The sequence below is a fragment of the Streptopelia decaocto genome (genome assembly GCF_964273445.1).
Source record: "Streptopelia decaocto genome assembly, chromosome: 5".
NCBI lineage: Eukaryota > Metazoa > Chordata > Aves > Columbiformes > Columbidae > Streptopelia > Streptopelia decaocto.
This window is the reverse complement of record NC_138659.1, coordinates 14,994,750-15,012,164: the sequence shown is the minus strand read 5'-3', so window position 1 is coordinate 15,012,164 and position 17,415 is coordinate 14,994,750. Positions and strand designations below refer to the sequence as shown.

General features: G+C 36.4%; 1 protein-coding gene across 5 annotated transcripts in view; it reads right to left on the bottom strand.

Annotated features, from left to right (window-relative positions):
- Positions 1-17,415, bottom strand: part of TUT4 (terminal uridylyl transferase 4) — a 50,191-nt gene that overhangs the window by 29,432 nt on the left and 3,344 nt on the right. For all 5 annotated transcript variants that reach the window (XM_082053917.1, XM_082053920.1, XM_082053918.1 and 2 more), the window contains exons 2-6: positions 11,526-12,201; positions 9,648-9,811; positions 6,080-6,196; positions 3,726-3,903; positions 1,107-1,195 (exon numbers count right to left, since the gene is read on the bottom strand). In XM_082053917.1, coding sequence (XP_081910043.1) covers positions 1,107-1,195; positions 3,726-3,903; positions 6,080-6,196; positions 9,648-9,811; positions 11,526-12,087 — 1,110 coding nt within the window. In that variant the 5' untranslated portion in view covers positions 12,088-12,201. The remainder of the gene's footprint in view (positions 1-1,106; positions 1,196-3,725; positions 3,904-6,079; positions 6,197-9,647; positions 9,812-11,525; positions 12,202-17,415) is intronic.

Genomic DNA, 17,415 nt, shown 5'->3' with positions numbered 1-17,415 from the left:
ATTAATGAAAAAGTTAACTGTAGCTGTTCGCACCATAAAACAGGTACTAGTAAACGTATTAGCCAGCTTTCTTTTAGCCTACAGCTTTTTTAGTTAATACTTCTGTTCTAGTTCCATATTAACAGACTCCATAAAGTGAAAACAAAATACTTGCCATATATACAATAATTTCAATGTCGACACATGCCACTAGAAACACACAACACTAAAGAATTTCATGTCAGTACTTTCCCAAGGGTTTTTAAAAGTTATAAATTTTAAATGTTTGCTTTTCTCTCCAGTAATCAACTGAAGTGGTGTTTCAAATATTAGCTGTAATATTTCAAAGAAAAGCTAAAAATTAGCACCACCTTTGAGCCTTTGTGAAAAAGTGACATGGTGCAATCCACAAGCAATCATGTGAAAAAGTGCTCAGTTTTGCTTCCTAACTGCAGGATCATTTCAAAATGCACATGTAAGTATGTACCCAAAACAGGTATTTTGAATTTCACTGTAACACAGACAGTCAAAAGAAAGAGCAAGTTCAGCAGCTGTGACTCTAACAAGAACGAGCTTCTCATATCACATATTAAACATGAATCAGCCACGTCAGTGTTTAAAGGTAAGTTATAATCTGCTCTGCAAGAATTTAGTACCGCAGTAAATTGTAATCGGGGATGTGACATCTACTTGTGACTAGAATATAAAAGTAAAACTGTCACTTTTAGCCCCACCTTCAACAGACAGGGCGGGGAACGAAGACCCTACAAGTTTTTACTGTCTGAATCCTGAGCACATAAAAGCACACTCATCCAGGGCCAACTATTCTCATATTGCTTCAATACTGACTCAGAATTTTTTTTTTTAAAAGGCTAGCATAAGATTGCCCCAAAAACTGAATTAAAGTTATCTAGTAAGCAATGAAAACTTTATCTGCTTGATTTATAGCACACCTGACACCAAATCAAAGAATATATGCTTTGTGCTATTCTAACACTGTATGCACCAGCAGAAGATGAAGGCAATGGAGTAATAATAAATGTTTTAAATGACAATAGCTGAGCTTAATAATGATAATGAATGATTAAAAAAACAGTCTTAGTTAATATAAGATAATATCTACACACCTTAGGGGGGAATTTTATATCAATGTTAATATCACTGGTTTTAAAAGCAAATCTAGTTAAACAGGAGCCATACATCCTCAGTGAGCAGTCTGGAAAAGAGAGAAACATAATTATTTAACAGCTAGTAAATAAATAATACTTTAATGGATGACGCATACCTTGCTTTAGATACTGTAGCTCCCAAGCAGTACTCCTAAATTCATGAATATTGAACCACTTTCTCACTCCTGTGAGGGCTCGTCATTTCCATAACACAGCATCACAGGAAAATGGATAATTCAAACAGTATAATTACCAAATGTCCAAGATTTTTCAAGCTGTTTTAAAGTATTTTTGCAATGCAGCTTCAGGGTTTTTTTTTCTTAATATAAAATTTAATATAAAATAGTAATAACTGTCACCGTCTTAGTGCAGGGTTTTATTTAAAAGCTTTTATTCGCTACAGCTTGATTCCACTGCAGCAGTCAGCCGATTACAAAATTCTTCGTTGCCTCATACACTTTTGTCAAAATTTTTTTAATATGTCCTACAACCCGTTAATTCCATTACCAAGTTTCTATGCACAATTTATTACAAAACATGTATATGAAACATAATGACACAAAGTACAGTATCCATTTAGTTTTTATAGTTAATACAGTTCCTTACCTGAAAATATGTCCAACAGAGCTAAACTAATTAGAAAGTAACTATTCAGTAATAATACAAGAAATATCATTCTGCTCCATAAACAATAATTCTTAAAAGATAAAATCTTACACATACAAAGCTTCAAACTTACTTTTCTCTGGTTTTCATTACCTAGAAACTAGCCCTCTCAAAATGAATTTCTGTATGGTAAATAACAATAAAAATAACAACAATGTAATTTTCATGAGTATTTATGAAAGCAATAATCTCCTTTGCCTTATGCTAACATACTATCAGTGGAAAACCCAACAGCATGTCAGAGCAGAAGTTTGCACTAGGAGCCACAAACAGCAACATTATAGAGCAAACAGATTAGCAAACACCCACCTTACAAGCCCTGTTCTATTCAGCACCTTATGTTTAAAAATATATTTAATATAGCCCCTGAAACTAAAGCAGATCATCCTGCAGGAAACAAAAAATCTTTATCTCTACGGTATTTTTACAGAGCAAAGGGAAAAAATTTCTAAAATCGAAGGACAGTATAGAATAGCAACTCAGTTTCAATATAGATTAAATACTTTGAAAACTTATTTTTTGTCAATGAGATTGATACTTTCTTATGTCCAGATTCAATCAAAAGCAAATGACTGTTAATATCATGCCACCACTACTGTAGCTCCAAAAATCAGCTCTCAAACTCCCAGTGTACTTAACTATAGGAGATGATGGCACATCAATGCAAAGAAGCAAATGTCAAAGATTATCTTACTGGTGTACTATTTATTTTCCAACAGTAGTATAAACTGGATTTGAATGTCTAACACATTCTTCTGAAGTAGCATACGGCATTTCTGAAGGGGGAGGGGGAAGATTACCATTCAATTTATCGAGACAATTTTTACAAACTTTATTAATGCCCTGAACTTCACTGACCCACTGATGAAAAACAAAAAAAGTGGAACAAACATTTAACCTACTCAAACTTTTTTTTAATTACTCTAATTTTTAATCAACATAAAGCACTAAATCAAGAAAAAGGCAGATGAGGTATGACATTTATTTGTGGTTAAGTGAATTTAATATTTGTACTTATTTAAGACAATTCAAGAGACTTTGGGAAGCTATAGTTGATCTCAAAGAACACCTCTGCTCATTTTGGGACCCACACACCATAAATATACAGGAGAAGAAATATCTGTTAAACAATAATTGTTGTTGGTTTTAATTATTTGTTTTAACAGTTATTGCTTAATACCTGCAGGTATTTCAGATCACAATTAAGTACTGCAAATGTCTCATATGCTTACCAAAATCACTCATAGCTGAGGTCTAGTTTTTTCTTCCTAGAACTCTGCTTTTAAAAAAAAATGTCTCATGCAACATTTATCTGCACTAAAAGATGTTATAAACAAATGAAGGTCCAGTAGGAAAAAATGTATTTGAAAGTCCTTCTCATTTTCCCCTCCTGCTACATTTATTAATTTATTTATTAATTAGTTTAATTAATTTTTCCCACTTGGGGAAAAAAAAAAAACACACCAAACCACAATCTCTACTGTAACAGCCACAGATATTCAGTAATGCTGGGCAAGGTACAGGTGTGAAGGTTTGTAGGATTAGAGCCTGAGGGAGACCCTCAGTGGCTGAGGCTTTAAACATGGAAGGAAATATTTTGTGCCCTGGTAATTTCCACTTTTCAGCAGAAATCATCACTTCAAAGAGGACCAACAGCTTCAATAAACACATATGAGAAAGAAGCAAAAAATAAGCACAACCATATTTTTCTCTTTTTGTAGGTTTGTTAGCTCCTTTTAAATCAACTGTCAATCTGTATTAATATGCCTGTATATATACATATTGTATAATATAAAGATAATTTAACCCCAAAATGCATTAATTAATCATTAATGAAGGTATCAAAATCTGTGTAAAAACAAATAAAAAGAAAAATCTTCACCTAAAGAAAATGGAGAATACTATGTATACCTGGTAAGGGCTGTTGAATAATTTTCTCCATCTCATTTACAATTTCTTGACGAATTCTGAAGTCATCATCTGATATGCCTTGTTCATTTGCTGCCTCAATGAGTGTAAAACTCAGAGCAGCCAACTGTGCAGAAGAGGGGGGTGGAAGGGCACGCAGCTCATTTTCTTCTTGTTTTTCCTGAATAATGGTTGGATGATAAAAGCAAAAACTGATATTTTAAGAGAAAAAGGTTATCTCATACAACTGCATGATATTAGAACATACTGCTTGCCGTTCATGCTCTGCTATTTCCATGGTGTCCTGAACAAACACTTTCAAAGGTAGGAATTAAGCCCAGCCTAACTGGCCAATGTGCTTGTGTGGCTCCCAGAAATGGCAGTAGATGCCCAGTATTTAAATAGAACATGTTGTTTCACAGCTGGCAACTGGGGAGAAAATCTGTTGTGTTACATTCCTGAACCACGTTTGCTGACAGTTCTGAAACAGAATTCATCCAAGGCAATGAAAAGCTGTAATTGTTCCTATATAATCAAAGGAACTGAGCTGAGGAAGTTTTTCTAGAGTCACACAGATTTTCTTCAGGGTGGATTGCACTTGAAGGAAAGATATCAGAAGCAGAAAAGTATTCCTGGCTCCAAGAAATTTGGGGCTGAGCCTCATTGCTGCCTAAACAGCTGGTGCGAAAAAGTGCTATTTTTAGTGCATCAAATTACAATCAATTTAATCCAACAGCAAGAAATGTCAGATGCATCGAGTCATTGGGAGTAAGTACAGCAATCACTTGTTCCACAAATTCATCAACTAAATGAAATATGTGACTGACAACAACAAAAAAAAATAATAACAAGAAAATAATTATGCACTAAGAAAACAGTACAGTATGAAAATGTTTGGTTACTTCTAGGCTGCTTCTCTCAACTCTTATGCTAAATTTGTTCAAATAAGAACAGAAGAAAGAGTATGTGCATTTGTAAAGGACTGTGGGTTTTTTTAATGCTGCTGCTTTAGAGTTTTTCTTGAGTGGCAAAGCCACAGCTGCTGCTAAGCTTATTTGATGGTCATGTATCTCATAGTCAGAGCAGTAAACAGGAGTATTTTATGAAGTAACATTTAGACAGATACTTTTTATCACTGATGTGGCACACAATGTAAAGCTATTTGAAGACAAGTGTTAAAAGCTGAAACTGCTCCCTTTCCTCTGGCATTTCCATTCCGTGGTACAGAAACCTCATTCCTCAATTTCTCTCTCCCTGAGCACACAAAAAACATGGTATGAAAGCGTTTCCATATCAGATATGGGGCTGATTTGCTGCCAGTTTATTAATTTTTTTTCATTACGCAATTTAGCAGACAGAAAAAGAACCAGAATCCTTTACAAATACTAACTCAACGTAATAAAAATATGTTGCTTTCTGAGATGTAAACCGTATTTATCGCATTCAGAGTTTTCGAGGTGATGGCTTGCAGATATGACAGAATTAAGAGCAATGATTACGAAGTAGGTATTGCAAGAAATACGTGGAAACAGGAGTAACTAAGTGACTGAGTTTGGGGGAATGGTTGTAGGAAGAGTAATTTTAACTACCTGAATCACAAAAACCTACATACTTGGGAATTTGTAGTCATCAGCATTTACAAAAAACAGGTTGGCGAGAAAATCTCTGTGCCATTTACTGGATTTCATGCGTGTAACAGTTCTTTAAAGCAAAGCAAATGGTAACACCATAGCATCTGATAAGGAAACTCTTTTACTCTTTGAAAAGCTTAGAACTGTTTTTCATATTAGACATAAACCCAGGGCAATGATGAGTGACTCAGGAATTGAATCTCTCCCTGCTTTAACTCTGTTTTTTTAGTCTAGACACACTATCCCCTCTGCTTATCCATCAACAGAAAGGATGTTGCTAAAAATCTCACAAGTCAGACAACAGAGAAAAAAACAGACAAAAACTACATCCCCAACTCCACTTCCAGTCCCTGGAGCAATTATTTTTTCTTTTTAAGAAACAGAAAAAACTAAACATGTTTTCAAGTAAGTTACCTTAAGTTATCCTGCTTTCTGTTTCTACAAGTATGATGAACTGCCCACTACTCAGAGACACTAATTCAGAAGCAATAATCAAAAATGTTCTCTCCTCTCTGCTTGGACAGATCATCAAGTCCTTACTCTCAAACAGAAAAAAAGCAACAGAAATTTGTGGATCTCTGCTCAGCACACAAACTTCCAGCCGAATGAGGATGACCAAACAAAGAAAACGTACCACATAACCAAAAAAAAAATTGTTTCATTTAAAAAAAGAAAGGGGGGGGGGGACACACATATATCAGTCAAAAATCGTATTTGTTAACTTACCATTATATTTTTCTTATGCCGTTTTTCTTTAATATGCTTGTGAGCTCCCTGGATATTTTCAATGTGAACTAAGCAGAGCTTGCATAGATACTGACAGCTGGTGTATTCTGGGGAGCGCTGAGGAAAAATGGCCATAGATTAAAAGAAAATGTTGCTGCCAATAGTGTCTGCAAAAATTATTTGAATAATAAATTGTATTTAACAATTATGCAACACTTGAAACGTCAAGGTGCCTTGCAAACGTTAATCTCCAAAAAACACAGTGAAAATTAATTTTTACCCATATGACAAGCAGGGAAAGCGAGGAAAAGAAGTGAGATAACTTGAATATGACACTTCTCAGAATCACAGAATGTTAGGAATTGGAATGGACCTCGAAAGATCATCCAGTCCAATCCCCCTGCCAGAGCAGGAACACCTCAGTAACTTCTAGTGAGGCAAGATTAAGACTGAAGAGTTTATGCCTCTTAAGGCTGACCTAAAGGCCAGTAAGCTGCTCCCCTGACAGCTCAAGCTTTTAATAACTATGGATTTATGAAATCTCAGCATCTATCCTCTTTTCTCTGATGAGATAATGTGGAGCGTTCATCCCTTCTACTATACACGTTATGACAGATGGTGGTGGTGTTTGGCTGGCGTATCTGCAGCGTACTCTGCAAGTACTGCAGTTTTTGTTCCATTAAAAAGGGTGCGGCTGGCCAGGAAGCAGGAAGATAGCCAGTTTCTGACTTACTAATGACTATACTCTGGATAAGGTGGGATCCTCTGAGAAGGGATAAGATTATGCCATTTTGACGAATAATTTGCAATGCTTAAAACTGGAGAAACGTGAAGAACAAGCATCTTTTTGTAAAGACAGGCTGGGAGAGATAGAGCACACAGATGGAGAGCTCTGAGAGTCTGCAAGAAGCTGCGAAGCCTCAGGAGAAGAAGAAGGAGGAGGAAATGACTATTTTCCTAAGGTCTAAGAGGGGGTACTGGGGAGTCTTTTCAACCAGGAAACCACTAAGAACTACTAGAATAAAAGGCAGAAAGGACCACCTCTGCAATGATGAGGGGTTGTTTGCAAATACTCCACTTTTAAGTGTCTCGTCCTACAGTTCTGTTTTCTTGCTCTAACAACACAGTTATAGATATTCAACACTTTTTTATATGCTCTTTGGAAAGATAAAAAGGTCCCTCAAAAAGGCCTTAGTTTTTTTACAGACTTGTTAGCATTCTTCCAATAACTAATACCAGTTAAAACTGGAAGACAAAAACCGCTGCTTAACATTTTCATCCTAATTCTAATACATCTATATTTACCAAAACCGAGAAGTACACTGAAAACACCAGATGTTTAAACAGTGACATAACAACACTAAGGTGGACTATAGATCAGTTAAACAAATTTGACTCACTACAAGGAAACTTAAACCACTGCTAAATTTGGGCAAGTTTTTCCACTTACTGTGTCTGATCTTTTGCTTTTGGAAAAAAAAAAAAAAGTCTGATACCCTTAAACTAAAGGTAAATATCACTTTAAAATAACATGGTCATTATGCTTTTATTACTAATTCTCTTAATCCTCATTTTCTATGAGACAGATAGCTTGTAAGATGAAACTAAGCATCTATTTGGAAAACAACTTACAGGCAGTTACACTTGCCTAGCTTGGAAGATTCAAGTATCCAACACCTGATGATTGAAGGAGATAAAAATATTTTACCTCTCTTCTAAAACTGAATGAATATCAGCAGTAATGATATTAAAAGAAATGGACTATTCTTTACAATACTGATCAGCAGTATTATATCAACAGATGTTGCCAGAAAGGTGGAATCATGTAATACCTTATATTTTGTCTCTATTGCAAAGCCTTTCTTAATCATCTAGTTACGCTTAAGACTAATGAAAGGGGCAAGAACTCAAAATAGCAAGACAAAAAAAGCTACAGACTACTACTTGGGTAAGACGGATGCATCTAAACAAGACAGGCCTCATGACATTAGTGCTTGGATACTAATCCATCTCAGAGGTGGTTGTATTTTAAAGAACTCAGAGAATGGGAAGGTTCCTGACCACTGGGAAAGAGAAACTTAAGAATATTTCTAAATGGCTAAAGAGGATGAGCCAAGGAATTAAAGATCAGTCAGAGCTGGCACCTAGAAAAATTCTGTAATAAATTATGTTATTAATAAGCACATAAAATAGGTCATAGGTGACAAACTGATCTGCTATAACCAAATTGCAATACACCAATTTTAAGATTTTTTTTTTAAATAATATCATAACACTTAAAAATTCAAGATACAACATCTGCTGCTGCTTTTTCAAAATAAATAAAGAACAGTAAGGTGAGAGCAAAACTGCTCAGAAAACTGTCCTTGTACTACACATACACACACTGGCTCACCACCAATGCAGTGCCAAGTACTTTTCAACAGGAGTCCTTCTGGGGTCAAAACATTCGTATTTTTGTTGAAGACTTAGGAAATGCAATACGGGGTGTGTTGACTACAAACACAAAAGATACCAAGTTGGCAGAGGTTACAGAAGACATATGATGACAAAAATTCAGTGATCACAACAAATCAGATAAATTGAATAAAAAAGCTGCAATTAAATAATATCAAAGCAAAGTACCATTCCTCCTTAGGTATTATCAAATACAAAAAAATCAAGGGCTGGGAAGACCTGATTGGATATTCCTTAAGAAAAAGATACAGGGATCACTGCTGGTCAAACTACAAGCCAACATCCTATTGCTGCTAAAAAAGCAGATGCCCTAAACACAAATGCTGTATTTTGGACAGATGAAGTCAGCTTTCCTCTTTCCATGTAAGACCTCAGCTGAAATTGCATGTCCAAGTCTGGATACCAGTCACACGCTAGATGCCTACAGAAATGCAACAAGAATGAACCAGTAACTAAAAAAATCCCAAGACCAAAGAAAAAAAGAGCAAGTCTCAAGAAGATAAGACGGTAGGAATGGTAATGATCTTCAACATGTAGAAAATTGCTGAAAAAAGTAATAAATTTATGTTTATTTTGCTAGGAGAACATATGAGGGATGAAAATGCTGTAAGAGACACTTATCTTAGACATTAAGTACAACTTCTGGGTTACCTATACTGCCTCTGAAATTTGATTCACTGGAGATAATATTAAGAACGGTTTAGACAAACATTTTTAAGGAGTCATCTTCAGTGCAGATGAAGGTGCTAATATACTGAAGATAGCGCAAGGTGCCTCTTGATCCTGTATTCCAAGTTTCCAGGTAACCAGACCTTCTAGAAAATCTTAGGTAAGTAAGGGAACTGTAAACCTTTAGGTCTGTAAAATTGAAAAATACAGGCCACATGTGCCACAAAAGGAAGGGTAAGTTTTCAGTCCACATCATCTGCCACGATGAAGGACTAGTTAACTATTAGGGATAATATCTTAGACTGCTAAAGTGATTCATTATAAAGAAGAAAGAAACAGAGGCAATAGGCTCTAGTTGAAATGCCACCCAACCAGAAATATAGTGATTATAATGAAAGAAGGCACCTATTTTCTTTTTCATCTGACAAATAACTCAACCTACTTTTTCAAGTCGGGAGATATAATCTCTTTCCAGACGTTCTTCAGCTTGTTTCAATCCTAGTTGCTGTTCAACTGTCAGATTAGATTCGTCAATAACAGTGGTGTTTTCTAAATAATCAGCTTCCAAAGTATGTTCTTTAGTTGATTCAGAATTCTTTATTTTACCTAGGGAAAGAAATAGTTATTTTCTTCAGAGTAACTCAAGGAGAAGAAAAGTACAAGTACAGAGCAGTTAAGAGCCAGACACAAATTAGAGCTACATTCCAGTTTTTTGTCCAAAGGCTGGCCAACATCCCCTTGGATGTTAGAATTTTTTCACTATGTTAACCAGTATTTTGAAGACACTTCAGAAATCAGTGTGCTACTAAGAGTGCTTATCAAAAAGAGGGGAAAAAAAGGTAGATTCATTTTGTGTTTTGGTCATAACTTCACAGTCTCTAAAGTTCTTCAAGGCAAGAAAGGGTTTTTTTTTGTTATGCAGGACAAAGTACACAACATCCTCATGCTCTACTGTAACAAAAATAAGAAATATTAGGTTTAAAATTATTTACACAATACATTTTGTTAAGGAAACAATCACAGAACTACCTTAAAGACGTTCACCCAAATGATCCTACAGAGCCAGACATCAGGTGTTCCAAGCCCTGGATTTAGAAGGCTGCTGGAGTCGCACCTGAACCCTTGGCGACACCGTGACACCCACAGCTGGCAACCACAGAACTGCGGAACACTGCTACGCACAAACACGCACGGCAACTCCGAAAGGCCAGTTCCTCCAGATGCCTACGAATTGTTCATAGTCCAGTCATCTGGACAAACATCTACATCTTAAATTATCCCAGTAGTTTTTACATCAGCAAAACTGAGGGTTATTTGTGGTTCGGATTTTTTTTTTCTTTCCTTTCAAATGAGATCTGTGCCCTCAGACTAGTTAGGAATCAAAATTGAGCAAGTTTTCAAGTCCTGATTTCTCAGTGGCAGATGGTCCCTACAGTACATGATGGTGGTCCACAAAGACCTGACTGCTCAGAGAATGCTGCCATTTCAACATATTTTTCCTGTTAAATTTTTTTAAGATAGCTAAAAAAATACGCACTTTAATATTTTCCTAGTATTCCCATGCAAGCAACTGCTGTGGCTGTTGCAATAGTGGGAAACACTTCAAACAGAAGGTCTGCACTAGCACGTCATCTTGAAACAGCATTTTTATTAGAAAGAGCTACATTCTGAAAAAGGGTAAAAAATCCTGAACTAAGGAGTTAACCTGAAGCGAGAGAAAGCCTAATCCATATATTTAATTCTGAAACTGAAAAATACGTATAAGAACTGAACACTCATGAGGGTAACCACTGACGGATGGTATGTATTCCAGAGCTCCCTAAACTGAAAGCCATCTGCCAAAACATACCCTAAATGCTTTTAGTAACAAAAAGAGCAAAACAATCACAGAACTTAAGATAAATATTTTCTCCCACCTATAAAAAAAACTTTTCTTGCCGATTTTTCCTCTGATGTTTCTGAAAAGCAGAAATAGCTGGCATTTCCATAAGTAGCAATGACATTATGAAGGGTTCTCCCCTCTCAAGACACTATATTCACAAAATTGCCTGAAACCCACGCACACTAAGTATCTTGCAAAGTTGTTTATGTCTTAGGCATGAGATAAAAGGACAGCTATTATCATAATCTCTTATTCTCTAAGTAACATGCATCAATGAATAGTATGCTCTCTCTAAATGCAATCAGCAACTTACTATATGTGAAAAAAAGAACCAAAAAAAACCCAAACATGCAAATAGAAACATTTCAAAGCCCGTTTCAGATTCATAACAATTTTACGAGGAGAAAATTGAATAGAGCAGTGGTGAATAATACTCACTGGAGTCATCAGGCTTATGTTCCATTTTCCTTTGATCTGAAGCAGTCTTACCAGGCTCACCAGTCTGATCAGCACCAGTCTTCAGTGGATGAACTCCCATTGGGTTTTCCAACACCAGTTTCCCTTTCTGTGCAGCTGTTAAGCTTTCCGTACCGAGCCCGTTCCCTGAAACGTGGGAGCCTGGAAAGTTTTCTCCCACTGCTTGAGCTTTTGTCTGTTTCAGGTTTTCCACTGCTGCTGATAAATTAGAAATTTTTTTTGCTTTTCCATGACTTCGATCCTGAACGTTTGACCCCGTATCTTTAGCTCCAGAAATACAACTATTTACTCTGCATGATTTATTTTCTCCTTGTTTTTCAGAACAAACATCATTTTGTTTACTTTTTTTGCTGCTATTCCCACTTGGAGAGCTTCTCCCAACATCCTTCACAGATTTGTCATTTCTATTATGTTTATAATTTTGATTATTTGTAATTTTGACTGCCTTGCCTTCCTCACAGACAAGACGGACAGACTTCCTTGGGTCATGATTTCCATTCTTCGAGCTCTTGGCCTCTTCCATTTTAGTGAAGACCTGCTCCTCCTGTCTCTTGGGACCACTTGAAGTGCAATTCTTCAGCAATTTGCAGTTGATTTTAAATCCACAGTACAGGCAAGGATCGTAGCTGATTGTCTACTGAAGAAATAATGACAGACATTTTTTAAGTGGAGGAAAAATATCCAAGCCCTATGTAGACAATATATCAAAATAAATATCTCCAAAGAAAAACAAATCATTATAGAAAGGATATTCACCCAACAGGCATAAGTGAATTTTCATAATACATTCCGTATTTAAGTAAAACTCATGAAACTTTTTATCATCTTGACTTCTATTTAAGAGAGAAGGGGATACAAAGAGACAAAAAAATGGCAGAACATGGTAAAAAACACTCAGTGATAAACCTGTCAACAGCTTGCTTTTTTCTTTCCTTCCTACTTTTGGCTTTCTGAAAAAAAACAAGAACGGAGATGTCTGCAGCTACACTGGGAAAAAAAAACCAACACACGCATCTAAAAAATATCACTCACTAAGCATACCACTCAAATTAGCAACTAGAGAACTCTAATTCAGTTTCCAGCAACCAAGCTCCACTTTACTATTAACTGATTTTTTTAAAGTATTTAGAGATACAGCTCAAAGTATTAATAACAAACCTGACCTATCACCTCTATCCACAGATACTTAAGCATATTTCTGACACAATTTTCATATAAGTTAACTGCCATCAATGAAATAAGATTTTGCTTAGCCAAAAAAAAGCACAACTGGAAAATTATTGGCTTAGCTGCAGATTAATTTTATTTATCTAAACCTCCATTCTTTAAGTGGTATATCATCTGAGCTTCGTGTTGGAGACAACTCAAAGATTGTTTTTCCAATGGGAAGCTGAGCATGAATCAGTGGATCTGTTTGTAAGGAACTGCTCTTACAAATACGGAAAATGAAAGGGGTATCTAACAAGAACTTGGATTTACTTCTTTTTTAAATAACCTTCAGATAGCAATAAAAAATTACGAGCATGAAATATTAGACATAGGAGAAAATAAATTTTATAAAACTATAGCCAGATATGGAGTTTGGAAATACAGTTTCTCTCCTGTCCACGTACATATTAGGTAGGTAAAAGCATAATCCAGTGAAATTTCCGGGTTTTAGAGAACCCCTCAAAATAAGTAGTTTATCATTTAGTGAAGAAAAGGAATAAAAATCAATTAATTACAACTACTAGAAGTATCACAATGTACTTCTGTACTTTAGAACCAGAAGGAAGGATCAGATTAAAATGTCTGGTTAAAAAAAAAAAAAAATAATGAAACAACTTTCTGAATATTATCTCTATAAAAGACAATTTTTTTCAGGCTATATGTTGTAGTTACTCCGTCATTTTAAAGGGACATGAATCAGAAAATACTTCAGGACACAAAGCACACGCTAAAAATTGTTATCTTAATCCTATATTGACATAATTGAAAATATATATTACCTTTCAAAAATGAAAACAAACAAATAAACAAAAAACACACAAGAATTTTCTTGAAGTTAATGTCAACATCAAATTCTTCAGTAAAATAGAAAAGAAAAAAAAAGTCTGTATTGCTAAATTCATTCCAACAGCTAAGTATTTCATCTCATAAATACATTTAGTTAATATTACAACTACTTTCTATTACACACTGATTACAGCTGGCTTTTACTTCTAGACCAAAAGTCAAAGACCAAAAATCAAAAAGATTAAACAGCATTTGCATTTGGCGTGCAGTCAGTCCTGCCCACCGCAGCTCTTCCAAGGTCGGCGGCAGGAACCACTGCCCACCTAAACCCACTGCTCCAGCCGCAGGGTGGTAACAACAGCCCAAGGTCCCCCAGGTTGGCTAAATTCTTCTTGTCTCTGGCAACCAGTATAGAGCACTGGGGAGGTGTTACAGCTACTTAGGGATGTTGCTATCTTTAAACTGTACTCTACTGTGAAGTTTTTTTTTGTTACTAAAATAAGAGTGGGATTTTTCAAAATTCTAAACTATTCCTTATGTTTTAGTTGCTCAACCTGAATAGGGGAAAAAAAAACGACCAACCAACAAATCAGCAACCCCCTCCACACACACACATCAGTTCCATTTTCATTTCTAGTTCATGTCTGACATTCACATCACCCTTCAGCTCCGGACAGGAACCCACCAAGGCCGCACTGTCACCTTCCCGTAGGTTGGCATCGACTCCAAGAGGAGCAGTAACACCCTCTCTGCAACCCTGAGTACTTACTCACACTCCTCAGGCTGCTCCCTCCCTTGTGCAGTTCTGCAGTGAACAAACCCAGAAACCCAATCAGCTGAACATAAAACTGGCACAAGGGAGGAGGAGGAGGAGCAGGAGCTGTTAATTGCAAACAACTAGTCGGGTGGGGACAACTTCTCTTGGCACCACTTCCAGCTTAAAGCTACCGTGAAACTCTGGCATTGGAGAAAAAGCAGGGCTTCATTTTGCTCTGCTTTTTGTAGATGTCCAATTGTTAGACTCATATTTTGCAAGTCTTAAAAAAAAGTCCACAAAATTCTACTGTAGGCTCAAATTATTTGATCTCATCTATTCAATAAAATACAGTTATGTACTCAAAGAGAATATATAAGCTTTAATCAAATGTACAAATGTGACAGGAAAAAAAACCTGCTAGTAAAAACTATAACCCAGCTAATAAATTGAGTATTGTGATCACATTACATAGTAAGAGAGTGAGTATAACCACATGCGAGTAGTTAAGGTTAAAAAGCCCTGATATATTCTTTATTCCTGAGAAATATGAATAAAGATAGGTCACAAAATTTCATAAGACTAGAATATTGTGTACAAAAAGTTCCACAATGAAATTCAGACTCTGAAATGCAAGTGCAATGATAATATTGTTGTACTTTGGGATTTTTTTTCCCTTTTGCTCTTTAATACCAAAATGATTTAGGAAACACAACATAATCTAAACTGCTGTAACATATTCAACAGTAAACACGTTACCATCTCACAAAGAACTGGAAAGTAAACCAACTAATGAAACTTCACATGAAAAACAAAAAAAGAGACCACTACTAAACCCAAGACAGTCTCAAAAAGATCCTTCTTCCTGTCAGATATTGGCCATTTATATATGAGAGAGGGAAGAGAAGGGAATGGGAGGCGGGAAAGGAGTACCTCCAGAAAGAATAACATGGTTGAAAACAAAACACCAGAGCGGAGTGAATCAGTGCTGAGGTGGCACCTTGTTAGAGACCTGCATGGCACAGCTTATTCACAGGCTCATAACAAATTGCCAGACCTAGAATCAAAGAAGAATTTTCTCCAAGGCAGGCCAGCAACACAGAGTTATTTCACCTGTGTCTGCAAAGTAGGGTGTGATTGATTAACCTGTTGAAATATTTCGTTTATTCAGTATACTGGTGTTACAAGGGATTTGGTTTCCCCTGCTTTCTGAATGTAAAGTGACAGTCACTCCTCTGAAACCTACCTCATCTCTTGGAAGAAAACTAATCTGGCTGAAATACAACAGCATGAGGTCAGAGAAGGCACCATCTGACCTCAAACTCTAGAAAATCATAAAACTTATACACACCTACAACAATCAAATTAAAAATGTTTAAAATCAGCTTTGACTTCACTACTATAGAATTCATTTTAGACTCACGAGACTGAAACGAGATTGTTTCACTTTCATTTCTGCCAGTTTCTTTTGTTTCCTTCTTCTCTCAGACTAGCATTAGAAAATCCTGCATTTGAATTGCAAAAACTCAGGGTAATGCTTACCTCCAAATAAGAATTAAAAAAAAACCCAACACTTTCAAGAAGATATTTCTACCCATTTGCCCTTTCACTTGTTCTTCTCAAGTTGTTCAATTGTATCCAAGTCCTTCAAACACATACATTTTGGGTCAGACTTTGCCATAACAGGGCCTTGGCAAAGACGAAGCTCAAGTTAAACTGTGAGCACTCTGAGTTGCTCTTTTGCAAAGCATTTATTTTGTAATCATTTAATTAGCAGCAGAACTGATTATACCGGGTTTCCTATACATTCATTTTGTGCTCCTCTGTCACACCGTCAATCACAGCCCATGGGGCAAGCACAGGAGACATGCTGGAGCTGGAGGAACTTACACAACATTCTCAGCTGCTCCCTAAGAGGAAACATAACTTCCTCCTGCATCCCCTCAGCAGAGAGCTCTCCTCTACCAAGGCATGATTTTTCCAGAAAACATAAAGAAACTCAAGCATCTTTTGACATTATTGCAAATACGTTCTAAAATTTGGTCCCAACTAGCTGAAACGTCCAAAAGTAACAAGCGTGTAGTAGAGCAGCTAAAGGCAAAGACAACGGTCTCATGAGTTTCATTTCCCCAGGGAGTACTAGATGAAATATGAACAGCGAAAGTACTACAAACATAATTGTTATTGTCCTCTTTCTATAAAACACTCCCTCCTTTGAGATAGGGAGACCTGTACTTTATCTGCTCTTATCTGTCCCATTATGATTGTCTCGTAAGCTCCAATCTCCCCAGCCAGCCTTCCAGTAGTATGTGGGGTGATTAACCCCCCCAGCCTGATTACCAATATAGCCCAGCTGAACTTCCTCAACAAAAATGAAAGGAAATTCAGCAAACAAAGGTTACAGATGGAGACAGGAGGAAAGGTTGTCCACTGTGCTCTGCTCAGATTGTAGCACAGGTAATGTCTCCAGCCCTCCCCAATGTGCTAGAGGGGTGGCTCTTTCCTGGACCGTTTACAGCCTTAGGCCCTTTTTTTTTTGTCTGAGGACTTCTACAAACCATTCAAGCTTCTCCCATGTTCTATGCCAATAGGTTTTTTTAAAAGTTATCACATGTTTACGTTTGTTTTATGATGAACTAGACATAACTTAGTACAAACTATCATCAATCTTTGATGTTTTTCCAAACTAACTAAAACCTATCAGAGATTACTGGCCACTAAAGCACCTCAGGCTCCTCCAGCAATAAACCCTTTGGCATTCTTAGCAACAGACATATAAGTGCTATACAGCATTTCAGATCTTCTTGTTTCTCCAGGCTATAGAATTTAGGCTAGTAAATGTAATACTACTGAACTCTATCTAGAAGGAAGTACACACAAAATTCAACACACAAACCAGGGATGCAAATGACACTAGCACTCTGGGCTTAGGGAAGACTTTTAACTCAGTAGGAAGCTCTGATGTTGTATTTACAACGTGGAGGACTGAAAACTAAGGGCTGATCGTTAGATAAACAAGTATATAACTGTAACAAGATTATAAAGTACAAAAGTACTACTGAATGACTGAAGTAACAGGAAAGGCTTTGCTTGATGCAAAAC